This window comes from Eptatretus burgeri, chromosome 10 (assembly GCF_056783735.1).
Source record: "Eptatretus burgeri isolate ZD-2024b chromosome 10, Ebu_testis_v1, whole genome shotgun sequence".
NCBI lineage: Eukaryota > Metazoa > Chordata > Myxini > Myxiniformes > Myxinidae > Eptatretus > Eptatretus burgeri.
In genome coordinates, this window is record NC_140970.1 from 18284775 (window position 1) to 18304299 (window position 19525).

The 19525-nt window shown below is 43.6% G+C and overlaps 1 protein-coding gene across 3 annotated transcripts in view; it reads left to right on the forward strand.

The window, feature by feature from the left end:
* METAP2 (methionyl aminopeptidase 2) overlaps positions 1–19525 on the forward strand; it is a 45502-nt gene that overhangs the window by 2924 nt on the left and 23053 nt on the right. Inside the window, exons 2-6 of one of the 3 annotated variants that reach the window (XM_085897237.1) lie at positions 1659–1799; positions 3111–3230; positions 3422–3548; positions 8949–9110; positions 16780–16961. In XM_085897237.1, coding sequence (XP_085753363.1) covers positions 1659–1799; positions 3111–3230; positions 3422–3548; positions 8949–9110; positions 16780–16961 — 732 coding nt within the window. The remainder of the gene's footprint in view (positions 1–1658; positions 1800–3110; positions 3231–3421; positions 3549–8948; positions 9111–16779; positions 16962–19525) is intronic. The other 2 variants (XM_085897239.1, XM_085897238.1) reach the window with 2 other exon arrangements.

Sequence of the window (19525 nt, forward strand, 5' to 3'; positions counted from 1 at the left end):
CCATTTTCCCTTCGATCCTGACAAGTGCCCCAGTCCCTGCTGGCGAGAAACATCCCCCATAACATGATGCTGCCACCACTATACTTCACAGTCAGGATGGTGTTCTTTGGGTGATGTGCTCTGTTGGGTTTGCACCAAACGTAATGTTTTTCATTTTGGCCAAAAAGTTCCATCTTGGTTTCATCAGACCAAAGAACTTTTAACCACATGGCTTCAGAATCTCCGGAGTGGTTTTTGTGCAAACCTCAAACGGGACTCAAGGTGGGCTTTTTTGAGTAATGGCTTCCTTCGTGCCACCCAACCATACAGGCCAGACTTGTGGAGTGCTTGGGATATTGTTGTCGCATGCACACAGTGACCAGCCTTTACCATAAAGACATGTAGCTCTTTCAAAGTTGCCAGTTGCCTCTCTCTGATCAATCTCCTCCTTGCTTTGTCATCCAGTTTGGAGGGACCGCCTTATTTTGGCAGGGTCTTGGTGGTACCATACACCTTCCACTTCTTAATGATTGGCTTGACTGTGCCCCAAGGAATATTCAAGGCCTTTGAAATATTTTTATACCCATCTCCTGATCTGTGCCTTTCTACAGTTTTATCCCAGAGGTCTTTTGAAAGCTCCTTGCAGCTCATGGTTAAGTCTTTGCTGTGAAATGCACTCCCCAGAAGAGGAAACCTACAGGAACAGCTGATTTTATTCTGAAATAATCAGAATCACTTAAATTTAACATAGGTGGAGGCAAATTATCTTGGTGTGTGATTTTGAAGGTAATTGGTAACTCCTGAGATAATTCACAATTTTTATAATGGGGTGTGGATACTTATCCAACCAAGATATTCTTGTTTTGTATTTTAAATTGATTTTCTGAAATTTGTAGAATTTGTTTTTTATTTGGAAGTTGTGGGTTATGATGTGTAAATAATGATGCTTCCTCCCCCCCCCTCTACCCCCACCGTAACAGTAATTTTGAAATAACCTTCATCGCTAATTATATCGACATCGTTTTTATTTCAGCTTTCACATGAACAAACTTACATATTTGACCTTTACTTGGTTATAGAAGAAATAGCACTCCATTCCTTCACTGGCTGTCTATCCTGGTTTTGAACCGCTACCCAGCTGTAAGCAATCATGCTAGTGTTTCACAGAGTCTTGTGCATCGTCCCTCAGATGGATGTTTATTGTGCGGTGTCCAATCTGCTGGCATTAGTTGGTGGATATTAAATACGCTACAGGCACAGTGTCTTCCGCGGAGAATCGGCGAGTTATCTCCTGCATCCTGTATCATTTTCACTTTCCTGCACTAATCTTTACTGAAGAGGACTGGGGACTCCCAGCAATGATGTCTCCATGGCACCTCATCATGATATTTATTATCTGTGGAGGTGATGTCTTTGAAGGCATGCTATATCTGATCGTCATGGTTTATTCTTGAACTCGTGGAAATTCCGCGCAATGTAAAGTGTGACTTCAATAATATCATGCAAAGAACCGTTAAATCTCATGTGAATTTAATATTGTCTGCCTATGTGCTCCCGAAAGATGTTGCTTAGTTAAATATCTCCCCAACCCCAAGTCATCAATGTGAATTGACGTTTCGTTAAAATCTAAGAAGGTTTATTGATTTGTTCAAATTGTCTTGTGACGATTGTCGGTCCAGAGCAAGGCACAGAAGAAAATGAGAGAGAACGAAGTGTTGAATCAAATGGTCCCACTAAACAACAGGGCATGGACAAGGCATTGAAAAAACCACTGCAAGCTCAACAGGTTGTGAATGAAGACAAAGACTTTAATGTTGAAGGTGGGAAAAGCAGGTAGAGATTGTGCAATAAAACAGTGCTTTAATGGTCTCCTTGTGGCGATATCCTGATGAGACCCCTCACTTGAAAAAAAACAAGTGAAATCCTTCAATACAGCGCGTGTGGTGAAGCAAATGAGTACACTAATGTTAAAATATGCAATTTATGCTTTTTCAGTTGAAAAACAATTAAAAAGCGTACTTAATATTTGAAATGTAAAAATCTTGTTATTATTGTGATAAGCACCTTTATATATAACAGAAGGAATGAAATCGTTTGATACAGTGTGCCAGGAGGCCACAAAAGAATGATAGCAGAAGAAGAACTTGGCTTTCGGCGATCGGTGCGAAATGCAATGGTGGGCGGAAATGACGTCTTTCAGCGCGAAATGCGATGGTGGGCGGAAATGACGTCTTTCGTTCGTTCGTACATGAGAGGGGCGCGTTTCTTGGTTTTTTCCCGTCAAGCAATAAATTAAATGTTTTTCACGTATATATATATATATATATAACACATTCGTTTCACAAATTTCCATTGAAATACTCGGGTATTTCCGTCAATTCTTGCTATTTCCGTCTAGGTTACGCACTGCCATCTACCGGACGGCCGTCATTGGCTGTCTTGAGGCACGTGGGGGGGGGGGGGCAGGGGACACCGGAGACGTGGTAGACACCGGGGACATTTCAAACTCTGTGCAATTGTATACAGCGCACGCGCTGTAAAAATTGGGCAAGGTGCAAGTCGTATTCAGAGGTGGCACTTGAGAGTGGGATTGCCTCCAGATAACGTCTGACAAAGATTTCAAGGCCATCAGCCAAGATGGCGGATCGCAGGTCCAGTTTGGAAAGAAAGAAACATAATTCCTGGAATTTTATGTATCTTCATGGGGCAGGGATAATTTTTGGATTATTGGAGTTTGGAGCAAGTTGGAGTGCCCCTCTGGCTCGTTGTAGCTACGTTGTCACAGGTCTACAGGTCTGATAATGTTGTCACAATTCACTGAAAATGAGTTTATAATTTGCTAAGAATTCTGTGATTGTATTAAAATGAACTTTCACCATATAATGTGGCTGATATGTTAATGTATCTGTTGATAAAATGAGTCACAGGGACATTGTCTAATAATTTCTGATTGGAAAAGGGGAGGGGTGGACAAATACCCACTTGGCCTTCTAGTAATGCTGAAACAACAACAACAATTGATTGATTGAATTTAAACACCCATTCGAATTGTGGTGTCAACTTTTTACCAACACCAGAAGCAAGTTTTGGGCCCTCCTTCAACGAATTCTGGCTCTCTACCCGACTTGTAGATGGTGACGGTGATGGTGATGGTGAAGCTGATGGAGATGGTGAAGGCTCAGGAATAAAGAAGAAGAAGAAGCGGAAGAAGAAGAAGGCTGCCACTGCTGCTCCTGATGGCAAGGCAGTTTGTAAGGATTTAAGCCTTTGCTATCGGTGTGTTTTTGATGATAACGATGGATTTTTTTTTCATACACTATTGGGGAATAAACTCATAACTTGAGTATTTCTGCTTTTAATATCGTTTGATTTTGAAATGTTTTTGTTTTTTTTTTCTTTGTAATTTAATTGCTCCTTTGCTGTTTCTTCCTTCATGATCTAGCACCACCTTGCCAATCAACATCGGTGAAGGTGCAGACTGACCCACCGAGAGTTCCTGTCTGTGAGCTTTTCCCAAATGGAATCTACCCCAAAGGTGAAGAGTGCGAGTACACACCCATTCAAGATGGGTGAGTTGATGAGAAGTTGACCAACTGCAGATGTTGGTGAATGCATAAGCTAAGTACGAGTGCTAGGTTAGAGTGGCCATTTTTAATGAGCTGTGCCAGCAAGCCGAAAATAAGAACTACAGCCAAAGCAGGACAGTAACCAAGGAACAGCTTGACTTATTACCATGACGTTGGCAGTTTTATTTTTACTTCCATGAGCAGGTGTAGCCATCATGGCAATAATGTGCTGACATCCGGCTGTATACACTTTGCAGTTGCTCGGCCATGGCCTCACAAAACAATTTTAAGTATAATTCTGCCCTTCGACCTGGTTTAGAAAACAAGGTTGCTTAGTCATAGGGAATTGTGGGATGCAATGTTTGACCCACTTTTGAGTTTGCATGTTTATTGACCGAGTTCTGCTCTCCCAATTGCAGGGTTTTTGGTGGACGTTTTGGTGTCTGTAACCAGTGTAATTATCTTCTTTTTGTGATCATGCTTCATGACCTCCTGGAGAAGCTTGTTAGCTAGCACTAATTTGGCACGATGTTGGACAATTAATGGATGAGTGTGGGGGTAGAACACTGGTTCTCAAGCTCTTTTGCATGGCGGCTGCTCTTCGGATATTTCATAATTGCCATTCCTCCCCACCCCAATCTATCTTTGGCCCATAAAAATACTGTATAGCTGCTTTTTCTGGAGTAAAAGATGAAGGTTTCATCAACATCTGAGGGGAGCTGGGGATGGTTATTCAGAGGCCATTTAAGGAGGCCTGGGGGATGTTAACCCCCATAATCTGAAGGAAAAAAAGGTATCTAAATTCAGGCCTAACAATGGAACTTTTTGGCAAAAAAGACTTTCTTTGGGTTTGCTCAACTTATGAGAACCTGTTGATTCGTCCCTGTCTCTGCTCTCAACAATTCAAAATAATTCCTGAGTCTTGTAGTTCTAATTTACTATCAATAAACACAAACTATTGTTACCTCTGCCACCGAAGATGAAGGAGGTTATGTTTTCACCCCTGTCTGTCTGTTTGTTTGTGTACAGAATGTCTCAAAAGTTGTGGATGGATCCGGATGAAATTTTGGCGACAGGTTGGGTGTGTGACAAGAATGAACTGATTAGATTTTGGTGAAGATCCAGATCCAGATCCGACTACTGGACTTTTTAAAAGTGATTCTTCACCATTGAGAGATCGAAAGGGCCAAAAACGATATAGTACTGTATTGCATGATATTTCAAAAATGTATTGGGCCCGTTATGTTCTCGTGGATCAGGCATTACGTGGCGGAAGTATGCGCTCAACCGCGTGCCTTTCTAGTTTATATATTGGCTGCTTTTGATGTTTGCACGTGGTACATGCTTCAGGGAGCCTCGTTGGTAAGCATTTCTGGCTACGCTATCGCTGATGATTCGCCAATAAGTGATGAAACCTGTCTGGTAGCTGAGGGTGTGTGTTGCATTGGGATTCTCATGTGTGTACTGTGTGTAAACGTCTTTATAGATGTTGAGGAACTCTGGGAAAGGTTTGAAACAACGTAACGCTTACCTTGTGTAGGTCTTCTTGGGTTGTTTTACGCAGCTTCTTCGGCTGGAGGAGTGTGGGAGGGGTCAATTATTTTTATAATCTGAGCCACCTGGGTTTAGTTGATTAGGTGAGAGCTGATTGGCTATTCCCTCCATTCACAGGTAAGATATGTGGGGTGGGTCTTTGTTTTTATATATGCAGAGACATGACAGAAGTAAATAGACACCATGATTTTAAAATAATTTATTTCTTGAACATTTGAAGTACACTTGATCCATTTTAATACATACACTAGTATATGGTAGACTTGCCATTTGCAGATTTCAATGCTTTTACTCTTTCAGGCAGCGAACTAACGAGTTCTGAAATTTTATTTTGTGTGATTTCTGCCCAGGCTTCACACAAAAGGTTTAGCAATTCTGCCCGTGATGTTGGTTTCCTGGAATTTTTTTCCACACAGCTCGATCCAATTTGGCCCAGAGGTGTTCAATGGGATTCATGTCAGGAGACTGACTTGGCCATGTAAGTCGCTTGATCCCATTTCTGTCCTGCCATTCTTTGGTCTTTTTTGCAGTGACATGAAGCTCCATCTTCCATGAGCAGAGTGTTGTTTTTAAACATCTGACCAGTGGAGAAGACAGGGAGATGTCCATCGTCAAGGATAGAAATGTATATCTTATGGTTGATGTTCCCTGAGCTTACAAGCTCTGACCGACTAGCGCTCCAGATTGCTCCCCACACCATCACTGAAAAACCACCGTGTTTGACAGTTTGCTGCAATAGGTTCAAAGAAAACTCTTGCCTGGAAAGTCTCCAGACCCATACGTGCCCACTTTCAGAAAATTGAGCAAATTGGGACTCACCTGAAAAAAATGACAGTTTGCCAAAGCTCCAAGGGTCTGGTGGCCATCTCGTCAGCACACCCTTTCTCCTTTGAATCTTAGCTGATCGAGGAAGAGGTTTTCTCCTCGCTGCTCTCCCCTCGTAGCCCAGGTTATGGTTCCGCACGGTAGTTCTTGAGCTAACTTGGACCTCTGCAACATCTGCTGCCTTGCAACGGGGAGTTTTCTCAATGGACCGCTTGACAGCTGAAAGACACCTTTCTGAGGGCCCAGATCGAACAGAACGGGAAGCTGTGGGTTCCTTGCCTTCGCTGGTGAATTGCAAATCACCCGATTGACTGTAGAAAGTGGAATGCCAAGGTTCTGAGCTATCTGACGCTGGCTGACTCCACCTTCCAAATGGCCAACAATTCGTCCTCTTTGAAAATCGCAAAAGTCGTGTGCTCCTTCGGTTCGAGGCATAGTTAATTGTCGTACACGACCCAGGAACTCGTTTCTGCAAATAAATAGTTGAATATTAGTACAAATCACTGAGTAAACCTTGCTTTATGCAGATGAAATGAATAAATTTAAGGTGTCTATTTACTTCTGTCATGTCTCTGTATGTGGGTCACATAGGACACTGAGTTAATATATATATATATATATATATATATATATATATATATATATATATATATATATATATATATATATATATATATATATATATATATCTATATATATATATCTATATATATATATATATATATATCTATATATATATATATATCTATATATATATATATATATATATATATATATATATATATATATATATATATATATATATATATATATATATATATATATATATATATATATATATATATATATATATATATATATATATTGTTACGGTTGTGGAAATTCACAGGACACCATATAGGTCCTTAGATCAGTTATGTCGATAAGTCTGTGTTCAGTTAGATTAACACACCGATGTTTAAAGGCAATTATTCGTGTAACCGGGCTATGATTTTTGAGGTAGTGTTTTAATTTCGCTATCTTTATTTTGGACCAACCGCCTCTCAACCACCACAACCACCACCAACCGCATCTCAACAACAACAGCCACCTTCTCCACAACTGCCTTCACAACAACCACCACATCTCCAGAACGACAACCACGACATCTCGCCATCTCCTCAACTGCCTCTCATCAAACCTCTCCACAACGAAAACATCGCTCTCATCAACCATCTCCACAACGACCACCACGACATCCCCTCACCACCTACGCCACAATGAACAGCAACCCCTCACCTTCATCTCCATTGCGCCGCTATCTTTGCGCCAGCCACGGCGAATTCCCCACGAACAACATCTCTGCCACCAGACGTGGGGACTCCTTCATTGGGGCGAGGGTCGATGATTTCACCCACGTCCGCTCTCTCCGAGATTCGCGACAATTCGGATCAAAAGATTAAAAGGGGCGGAGCCAGCGGGGAGTCAGAGGTGAGAGATCGGAGATCAAAACCTCACCTCACGGATCCAATATAAGGGTGCGCAGAGACGCCAAGCGCGCAGTTGTGTGGAGTCGTGTTGTGAGCTGGGTCAGTCTGGAGTCTGCAGTCGGTGAGGAGCTGGAGAGAGCGGAGGAGACTGGAGCTAGGAGCGCGGCCTGCCATGCCGTGCCGTGCTGAACAGTGGGTCGCTGGAGAGAGGCCGGAGAGGAGTCGCCAACCAGCGGCATAACGGTCCGAGGTGATTGGGCCCCGGGACAGTCCAAATGACGCTGAGGAACGGGCAGGCTCTTAAGAGAGCATCAACTCTGAAAGAGCAAAGGCCCGTTCGTTCCTCTGAGGCTTTGTCGACTAGGCCCGATCGACCGGGCCGCACGACGAGACCTGGGCCGAGCGAGCCGCGGTCATGCCAGCTGCCGTGTGGACGGGACGTCGAGGAACGCCCAGCGAGTCGCCACGAAGGTGACAGGTAACCAGCGCGGTCTCTCGGAGCTCCTGCAGTCTTCACAGCTCCGTCACTTATAAAGACCCACGAGGTCCAGTTCTGTCCCCTTGCCTTTTCTGGGGTTTTTCTTTGCATGAACGTTGTGGCGCCATGTCTTTAAGTAGAGCTGTTAAGTGCATGCAAATAAATAATAATAGAACGGCTGTAGGCTTTGTTGCTTGTGTTTTGTCCCATGCATGCATCGGTTGTATACATGATTGCATGACTGCTTACGGGTGTGAAACAAATGTCATGGTTTAAATGTTCACCCGTTCGTTGCGTCCTTTCCCTCATTGAACTGCCATAATTAAGTTCGGAATACTAGCTGGCTTTTTAATCGCTGATAAAAGAATCGGGTCCAACGGGACTTCGTGATAATAACCCGCTCGGTTATCACAAATCGGAGCGAGCTGCTTTAGCGGCTCGTTTCTAAGCAGGCCCCGTTGAGGTACAATCTTTCGGTAGTCTGCCCACGCTATTAATTAGGTGAATCGACCATTCGGCGATCGGACCTTATAGCGCGGGTATTGACAAGGCTGTGGTGTGCTTAAAACACACCCGTAGCTGGATTTCGGCGTTGTTCTGAAAGCTGCGACTCGGTTTGTCCGTTCGGTGGGCGAGAGCGGCCGCCATTGGCTAGAAGCGGTTGCCCGCACACCGACGGGCGGGAAACCACAACAATATATATATACATATATGTATATGATGTATACTTTCACCATTCAACCTCCACATATATATGTATGTTTGAACAGAAATTTGGAATTTGGCCAAGGTGTCAGAGATTGCTGGTCCACTATTTGCGAAGGACTGTGGTATCTTTAACCGTTTAACATCCACCAAATAATGCTGACAGATAGGATGCATGTTTGATTGCATGTCAACAACCTTAGTTGAGCTCTGTGCTGTTACCATTGTCACTCCATTGTACTCCATGGTCTGTCATACCTCGGCTCGTATACTTGTGTCTCTCAACTTGAACAAGCGATCATCATTTTCTTATTTGTTCTGCACAGTACTTGTATCACTCGTTCTTACCAGAGGGTATGTTGGCTTCCCCAGGCACATGGTGAGTTGGAGAGCAAACAGTGAGGAGCGCCGTGCATTGGACTCTGCCAGCGAAGAGGAATGGAATGACTTCCGCCAAGCTGCTGAAGTGCATCGACAAGTTCGCAAGCACGTGATGTCCTTCATCAAGCCTGGTCTGACCATGATCGATATATGGTGTGTACTGGAGATTAATTTCTGGTAACATCTAGTTCAACTTGAGCTTTAATATGAATGCCCATCTATACATGATGTATATGAAGTTGAGGAGGTGGGGGGGGGGGGGTGAGGGAGAGGACAACTTAACTGTCATGCATGAGAAACTCCAAAATTGACATTGACATGGTCTGTGCATGTACAGGACTCGTGGTCTGCACTCAAAATTGACATGGTCGGTGCATCAGTGGGATTCACGTCCATTGGAGATTGGTTGGGAGTGCTTCATATGTATGTATATATATATATATATATATATATATATGTGTAAAGACCCACCGACATCTCTCACCTGTGAATGAAGGGAATAGCCAATTAGCTCTCACCTAATCGACTACCCCAGGTGGCTAGGATTATACGGAAATGTATGTGTGTGTATATATATATATATATATATATATATATATATATATATATATATATATATATATATATATATATATATATATATATATATATATATATATATATATATATATATGTATGTGATATCATAATCATAATCCATCCGGGCTGTCATAATCCATCCAATGTCATAATCATACAATGTGATATATATATATATATATATATATATGTATATATATGTATATATATATATATATATATATATATATATATATATATATATATATATGTATATATATATATATATATATATATATATATATATGTGTGTGTATATATATGTATATATATATATATATATATATATATATATATATATATATATATATATATATATATATATATATATATATATATATATATATATATATATATATATATATATATATATATATATATATATATATATATACATACAGTGGGGAGAACAAGTATTTGATACACTGCCGATTTTGCAGGTTTTCCCACTTACAAAGCACGTAGAGGTCTGTAATTTTTATCATAGGTACACTTCAACTGTGAAAGACGGAATTGAAAACAAAAATCCTGAAAATCACATTGTATGATTTTGAAATAATTAATTTGCATTTTATTTCATGAAATAAGTATTTGATACACTATAAAAACAGAACTTAATATTTGGTACAGAAACCTTTGTTTGCAATTACAGAGATCAGACGTTTCCTATAGTTCTTAATCAGGTTTGCACAGACTGTAGCAGGGATTTTGGCCCACTCCTCCATACAGATCTTCTCCAGATCCTTCAGGTTTCGGGGCTGTCGCTGGGTCACACAGACTTTCAGCTCCCTCCAAAGATTTTCTATTGGGTTCAGGTCTGGAGACTGGCTCGGCCACTCCAGGACCTTGAGATGCTTCTTACGGAGCCACTCCTTAGTTGCCCTGGCTGTGTGTTTCGGGTCGTTGTCATGCTGGAAGACCCAGCCACGCCCCATCTTCAATGTTCTTGTTGAGGGAAGGAGGTTGTTGGCCAAGATCTCATGATACATGGCCCCATCCATCCTCCCCTCAATACGATGCAGTTGTCCTGTCCCCTTTGCAGAAAAGCATCCCCAAAGAATGATGTTTCCACCTCCATGCTTCACAGTTGGGATGGTGTTCTTGGGGTTGTATTCATCCTTCTTCTTCCTCCAAACACGGCGAGTGGAGTTTAAACCAAAAAGCTCTATTTTGGTCTCATCAGACCACATGACCTTCTCCCATTCCTCCCCTGGATCATCCAGATAGTCATTGGCAAACTTCAGACGGGCCTGGACATGCGCTGGCTTGAGCAGAGGGACCATGCGTGCGCTGCAGGATTTTAATCCATGACGGCGTAGTGTTTTACTTCTGGTTTTCTTTGATACTGTGGTCCCAGCTCTCTTCAGGTCATTGACCTGGTCCTGCTGTGTAGTTCTGGGCTGATCCCTCACCTTTCTCATGATCAGTGAGGCTCCACGAGGTGAGATCTTGCATGGAGCCCCAGACCGAGGGGGATTGACTGTTATCTTGAACTTCTTCCATTTTCTAATAATTGTGCCAACAGTTGTTGCCTTCTCACCAAGCTGCTTGCCAATTATCCTGTAGCCCATCCCAGCCTTGTGCAAGTCTACAATTTTGTCCCTGATGTCCTTGGACAGCTCTCTGGTCTTGCCCATTGTGGAGATGTTGGAGTCTGATTGATTGAGTGTGGACAGCTGTCTTTTATGCAGATAACGAGTTCAAACAGATGCAGTTAATACAGGTAATGAGTGGAGAATGGGAGGGCTTCTTCGAGACAAAACTAACAGGTCTGTGAGAGCCGGAATTCTTACTGGTTGGGAGGTGATCAAATACTTATTTCATGCAATAAAATGCAAATTAATTATTTTAAAATCATACAATGTGATTTTCAGGATTTTTGTTTTAGATTCCGTCTTTCACAGTTGAAGTGTAACTATGATAAAAATTACAGACCTCCACGTGCTTTGTTAGTGGGAAAACCTGCAAAATCAGCAGTGTATCAAATACTTGTTCTCCCCACTGTATATATATATATATATATATATATATATATATATATATATATATATATATATATATATATATATATATATATATATATATATATATATATATATATATATATATATATATATATATATATATATATATATATATTTGCGCCCGCCGGCGTGCGAACGGCCACGTAACTCGAATCGCGGCACGTCGCCCACCGGACGGACAATTCAGTCGTGACCCTTTCGGAACAACGCCGGGAGCAAGTCACGGGTGGGGGTTTAACCTCACCACAATCGTGCCAATTGCCCACCCGTGCAGGATAGGGTTGCTCGCCAAATTCGATCTACCTAAGTACCCGCGCGAATGGTCGACCGGGCTATCGTACCACGCCACAGGCCGACTCCGGACACGAACCGCTTAAGCGGTCCATTCCATGCTACAGTGATCACCGAGCGGTGTTATCGTCGGCCTTGACGGTTCAGATTAATTTCCGGGATGTTGCACCCACTACGAACCCCTTACGTGAAGCAGGATGGAGAGTTAATTGAAAGGAAGGAGGCGAAGCGAAACGGGCACAGTTCAACATGCAAGCACTTTATTAGGCGACACACGGAAAGCACGTATATACAGCCATACACAAAAAGCAAATGTAATACAACCGACTAACGTGTACACACGGCAACACTTACACAGTTTTACTTCACAGACGGCGCCAACACACATTTACACAAAAGCAAAAGAAAGAAGCCACCCTCACAGACAACGAGGCAGACAGGCCCGTAGGCCAAATGTGCGCGGGACCTAGAGGAGCGGCTTGGTCCACAAGACCGGGGAGGTCTTACCCGCGTCCTCGTGACGCGTTGGCGGGCAAGCCGCAAAGTGTCCGCGGCGCTGTGCCCCGACTCCGGGCCCCTGGCGTGCTTGTTGGCACCACGTTTGGGGTGGGGGAGGAATGGGGCCCCCTTTTTCACTATCTCAGCACGGGGGAAGGGGAAATTGTTGATGCCCTGGGGGCGGGGAGTGGCTGGCTGAATTGGGTCCCGCGACGAGACGAGCGATCCCCCACACCGCAGCCTCGTCGCCGACTGCCGTCCTCCTGGCCTCGGACCCGAGCTCCCCTGCCCTGACCAGCCGCCCGCAGCTCCACCGCGTGCACTCGACTCAACTCCACCAACGCGACACTTCTTGTCTCCAAAAGCAACTTCTTGACGACACCCTCCCCTCGTTCCACACTCTCCTCCTCGCTCAACTCAAGCCCCCGAGTCGCCTTCCGCTCGCACCTTTATAGCTCTCAGGAGAAGCCGACATGCAAATATGCGGATCAAAACGCGATTGGAGGCGGGGCCACGCCACCCTCTGTTCAGCCATTGGTCGGGAAAAAAGGGGCGTGAACCTCCCTGGATCCGCATATTTGCATAAACGGACTTCACCGATGCGCGCTTGGAGGCGGGGCCAAGCCGCCTCGCGTTCGCCCATTGGACAGAGGGGAAGTGGGCGTGAAGCGTTTCTGATCCGAATTTTCCCCTCGGAAAGGCCGCCATTTGCGCTCGCGGCTCGGTGCGTTCGGCACCAATCGCCGAGCGGGCCCGAGACAGCCCGACGTTCAGTGTTCACAGGTGTTGCGGGAATGGCCGTAGAAGCGATGATGTGGGATGAAGTTGTGAAGGTAAAGGCGAAGGTGGTGGTGTGGCGTTGTTGTGGTGTGGTGGGGATGGCATGGTTGTTGAGATGCTGTTTGTTTGAAATAAAAGATAGAGAAAGAAAAACGACTGACTCAAAGCGTCGCAGCCCGGATGGATCACATAAATTCCCTCAAAACAACGGGTTTGGGCTAACTACACATGTACCTATGGAGATATCTCACATGAGGGCCCTTTATGGTGTAATGCGAATTTCCACAGCCGTAACCATATATATATATATATATATATATATATATATATATATATATATATATATATATATATATATATATATATATATATATATATATATATATATATATATATATATATATATATATATATATATATATATATATATATATATATATATATATATACATACACACACACACACACATACATACATACACAGCTCTGGAAAAAAAATAAGAACACTCCAAAAACAAATTAAATCAGCATCTCTACATGTATGGCAGCCATTCCATTGCAGTGTCTGTTGAATTCCAACATAGGCACACCTCGTTCTACTTAGTAAGGTACTGATTAGGTGATCACCTGAACCAAATCTTATTTAACAAGGAAAAGTATAAAAACCACTGCTGTGGTCATCACTATCCTCTTGCAATAGGACCAGCTGGATGACAAAAACAGTGCTTGTTGTACCTCAAAAGTAATTGGAATAAAAAAAAATAACTATTGACCATGCCAAAAGAGTTGAAAAGAAAAGTTTTGAGTGAGGAAAAGAAGGGTTCAATTCTGGCTTTACTGGCAGAGGGATACAGTGAGCGTCACGTTGCTTCCTTCCTTAAAATTTCAAAGAGTGCGGTTCATAAGAACAAGGTCAAGCAGCAGACATTGGGAACAACAAAGCTACAGACTGGCAGAGGGCGAAAATGACTTTCCACTGACCGGGATGACCGCCAACTTATTCGAATGTCACCCAACAACCGGAGGATGACATCAAGTGACCTACAAAAAGAATGGCAAACGGCAGCTGGGGTGAAGTGCACGGCGAGGACTGTTCGATACAGGCTCCTCGGGGCAGGGCTGAAGTCATGCAAAGCTAGAAAAAAGCCCTTCATCAATGAGAAGCAAAGAAGAGCCAGGCTGAGGTTTGCAAAAGACCATAAGGATTGGACCGTAGAGGACTGGAGTAAGGTCATCTTCTTTGATGAGTCCAATTTTCAACTTTGCCCAACACCTGGTCGTCTAATGGTTTGTCGGAGACCTGGAGAGGCCTACAAGCCACAGTGTCTCGCACCCACTGTGAAATTTGGTGGAGGGTCGGTGATGATCTGGGGGTGCTTCAGCAAGGCTGGAATCGGGCAGATTTGTCTTTGTGAAGGACTCGTGAATCAAGCCATGTACAAGGTTGTCCTAGAAGAACACTTGCTTCCTTCTGCTCTGACAATGTTCCCCAACTCTGAGGATTAGTTTTTCCATCAGGACAATGTTCCATGCCACACAGCCAGGTCAATCAAGGTGTCGATGGAGGACCATCAGATCAAGACCCTGTCATGGCCAGCCCAATCTCCAGACCTGAACCCCATTGAAAACCTCTGGAATGTGATCAAGAGGAAGATGGATGGTCACAAGCCATCAAACAAAGCCGAGCTGCTTGAATTTTGTGCCAGGAGTGGCATAAAATCACCCAAGAGCAATGTGAAAGACGACTGGTGGAGAGCATGCCAAGACGCATGAAAGCTGAGATTGAAAATCAGGATTATTCCACAAAATATTGATTTCTGAACTCTTCCGAAGTTAAAACATTAGTATTGTGTTGTTTAAAAATGAATATGAACTTGTTTTGTTTGTATTATTTGAGGTCTGAAAACACTGAATCTTTGTTGTTAATTTGACCAGTTGTCATTTTCTGCAAATAAATGTTCTCAATGACAATATTTTTATTCGGAATTTGGGAGAAATGTTGTCAGTAGTTTATAGAATAAAACAAAAATGTTCATTTTATTCAAACACATAGCTATAAATAGTAAAACCAGAAAAACTGATAATTTTTCAGTGGTCTCTTAATTTTTAGGTCATCTCCAAAGAGATGATCTAATAAAACCAGTCTCGATGTCCGTACGGACGTACGTCCCCATTTTTTTCTTCCGATTTTTCTTGATATTTCGTATGTGGGTAGATGTCGATGAGGGATGCACGACGGTATGAGCTTTGACCCGATTGAAGGTCACGGTCAACGTCAACGTCACTCCAAAGTTGTGAAATCGTCCATTTTCAAAATCTATCTCCTCCGCCGTTTTTGATTCGATCTTCGGATTCCGATAATATGGAACAATATCTAAATTTGATCGTGCCGGTTTTTTGAAATTCGTCCTGGTTATTGAGTCACGTGTCTTCAAAGTTGGAAAAATCGTCGATGTGATACGGTCAAAAATTTCTTTTGCCCGATCTTGATGAAACTTGGTATGTAGGTAGGGGTCGATTAGTGAGGCACGACGTTATGACTTTTGACGCGATTGAAAGTCAAGGTCAAGGCCATTCCAAAGTTGCGAAATCGTCCATTTTCAAAATCTATCTCCTCTGCCGTTTGTGATCCGATCTTCGAAATTTCTTTGGATTCTGATAATATCGAACAATATCTAAATTTGGTCAGGCCGGTTTTTAAAAATTCGTCCTGGTTATCGAGTCACGTGTCTTCAAAGTTGGAAAAAATCGTCGTTGTGATACGGTCAAAAAAATTTCGCCCGATCTTTATGAAACTTGGGATGTAGGTAGGGGTCGATGAGTGATTCACTTCGGTATGACTTTAGACCTGATTGAAGGTCAATGTCAAGGTCACCGATGCTGTAAACTTGTGAAATCATCCATTGTCAAAATATCATCCGCCATTTATGACTCGGAAATGCGGTTTGAGTTCTGAGGTCCTATCCTATTGAAGATCTATCCTATTGAATCCGGTTTCTATCCTATTGAAGACACATTCATCATAAATGTTCTAAATCAACCATTTTCAAAATCTATCTCCGGATAACTCAGAAATGTAGTTTGATTTCTGAGGTTTTCTATCCTTTTTACTCCCGAACTTTCGTCTGTACGTTGAACCAAAAGACAAGACGACATCAAAGCCATTCTAAGCTGACCAGAGATGACTGTCACACCCCAACCGGGGGTAATTTTTTCCGGAGCTATATATATATATATATATATATATATATATATATATATATATATATATATATATATATATATATATATATATATATATATATATATATATATATATATATATATATATATATATATATATATATATATATATATATATGATTGACCCCTCCCATACTCCTAGCCGAAGTAGCTGCATAAAGCAACCCAAGAAGACTTGCACAAGGTAAGTGCGAACGCTGTTTCGAACTCTTCCCAGAGTTCCTCAACAACTATAAAGACGTTCACACATAGTACACACATGAGAATCCCAATGCTTGAGGGGGTGTATAGCATTGGTGTCATTTGAAGCTGTCTGCTTTTTGTTGCAACTGTTGGGTTCCCCCACTCCCCCCCAATGCTCCCCCCAGTGAAAGATTAGAAGCTTGCTCACGTGCTCTTATCAAGGAGAATGGATTCAAGGCCGGTCTCGCTTTCCCCACGGGCTGCTCCCTCAATAACTGTGCTGCACACTATACCCCAAATGCTGGCGACTCTACGGTGTTGCAGTATGATGATGTCTGCAAGATTGATTTTGGGACACACATCAATGGTAATATTGCTCTCGATTTATTTTTTATTTTTTTTTTTTATTTTTTTTTATCAAAATTTCCCACCTTTCCTGTGCTTGGCTAAGTTTGCATTGTGCCCTGATTTTAGGAAATAAAAAGCGGGGAAGGGGTAAATTTGTTGGGGGGGGGGTGGGGGAGGGAGCAGTTGGGTGGGATGGATGCGGTGGGTGGATGGAAACTAAACTAATGTCCAGTACCAAAGCACAGTTACCACAAAGTATTGTGGGCTGGGGGTCGGTGGCGAGGACGACCGCCAGGTGGAGCAGGAGAGTCGTCTCCCACCGAACACCCAGAATTGCAGGTCGTAACCTTCAGACAACTCCTAAGGTCACGGGTCACTTAAGGACCGTGATTGTCAAATTACCAGGAAAGTCACACCCTCAACGGACTCTGTCGAACCAGGTCGCTCTAGCGACCTCTGTCCGGTGTAACCGAGCGGAATTACCAAAGTCCGTCGGTCCAAACGACAACTTACAGCCCAATCGGCTTACTGGTTCTCAAGCACGAACCATGCTGGGTCAATAATAGAAAGTACAACAACGAGCTGGTACATTGAACAATTGGGGTTTATTTATAATGGGGCAGGGGAGCACAAAGAACAGAGTTAAAACCGAATATGAGAAATGCAATTTATATACAAGCAAACACTTAGCAATTTCTACTTAAGGACAGGGCCCACGGACACACACACACACACACACACACACACACACACACACACACACACACACACACACACACACACACACACACACACACACACACACAAAAGAAATGGACCCTGTCGGGTCCTTATTGGACACACCAGCTGAAGAGGATAGGTCAGCTGGGAGTCAAGGTCTGGCCGGGTACCTGTCCGCCTTGTGCGGTCACACCAGACTCTAACCCACCATGGTAGGACTCGAACCCACAATCCTTGCTGCTCGACCACCACCGCCACGAGGAGCCCTGCAAAAGACCACAGACCACGATCGCTGACGACGACGACTCTAACGACGCACACCAAGAGCAATGGCCACGATGACTGCCCTACTCTCCTCTTGACGACCACTCTCCTCTTCACTTTTGCGAGGTCCGAGGGATTTCTTCCCCTGGCCACTCGCCTCCTGATTGGACGGTTGCGTCACGCTGTTCGCCGGCCGTCCATCATTGGACAGGCCCACGGTAGGCGGGGCAACTCCCACCCTTCTAGGTGGAGTCCCGATCAGAGGTGATGAGCCTCCTGATTGGATGAAGGGTGGAGTCGGAGCTGAGGCAATGAACCTCCTGATTGGATGAAAGGCGGAGTCGGAGCTGAGGCGATGAGCCTCCTGATTGGAGGAGGTCCGGTGGGAGGAGGGAACCTCACCCCTGTACGTGACACTTGCATGGGGGTGATGGTGCGAAGAACGAAGGATTGATTGGAGATGTAAAAAAACCTGACTATCAAAGAAACCCGCAGCGCACACATGAAATTAACCCATTAGACAGAAGGACGGGACCCTGACTATAAACACATACTTATCGAAATAACTGAACTGCGGGGACTGCTGACTGTCTGTGTGCAAAAGGCTTCCAAATCCGTAACAATATTACCCAAAATCCCTAATCGCTTTTTCTTCTCACATCGTGAGGATCACACGCTTGCACTGATTGGCTGGGGAGGGGCCAGTAATTTTCCATTCATGCACTGGGCTTGCTGCCTGTGGTGTGTGACGGGTGCACCTACGTGATCACCCCGTGATTGTTCACATTCTGCTCATGCTGTGAGGAGACTGGGTAAACAAATTGATTATACAGGAACACTGCAGAATGTATGGAGGGGAAGGACAGGGTTAAGACATAAACACTGGGGAGACGAGAACTTCGAAACACATCATTAGACACTGCCTTACTAATTACATTAATGGAGTCACACTTATTCTGACTGAAATATGCACGACAAAATAACTAAATAAATCTATTCTCCATTTACCCCTTAAGGCATATGTATGTATATATTGTTACGGCTGTGGAAATTCGCATTACACCATAAAGGGCCCGTAGGTGAGATATCTCAAGGTACATGTGTAGTTAGCCCAAACCCATTGTATAGAGGGAATTTATGTGATTCATCCGGGCTGCGACGCTTTGAGTTCGCCATTTTTTCTTTTCTGTCGTTATTTTGAACTAACCACGTCTCAACCGCCATCATACAACAACCATGCCACAGCCACCATCTACGCTCCCACATCATCGCATCACCGCCATTCCCAAACGGAACCATAACCATCAAACCACCACCGAAAACCCTCCACCACCTTCACCTCTCTCCTTCTACGGCCATTCCCGCACCACCTGTGAACACTGAACGTCGGGCTGTCTCGGGCCCGTTCGGCGATTGGTGCCGAACGCCCCGAGCCGCGAGCGCGAATAGCGGCCTTTCCGAGGGAAAATTCGGATCAAAAACGCTACACGCCCACTTCTCCTCCGTCCAATTCGCGAGCGCGGGGCGGCTTGGTCCCACCTCCAAGCGTGTGTATGTGAAGTCTGTATATGCAAATTTTAGGGTCAGGAGAGGTTCACG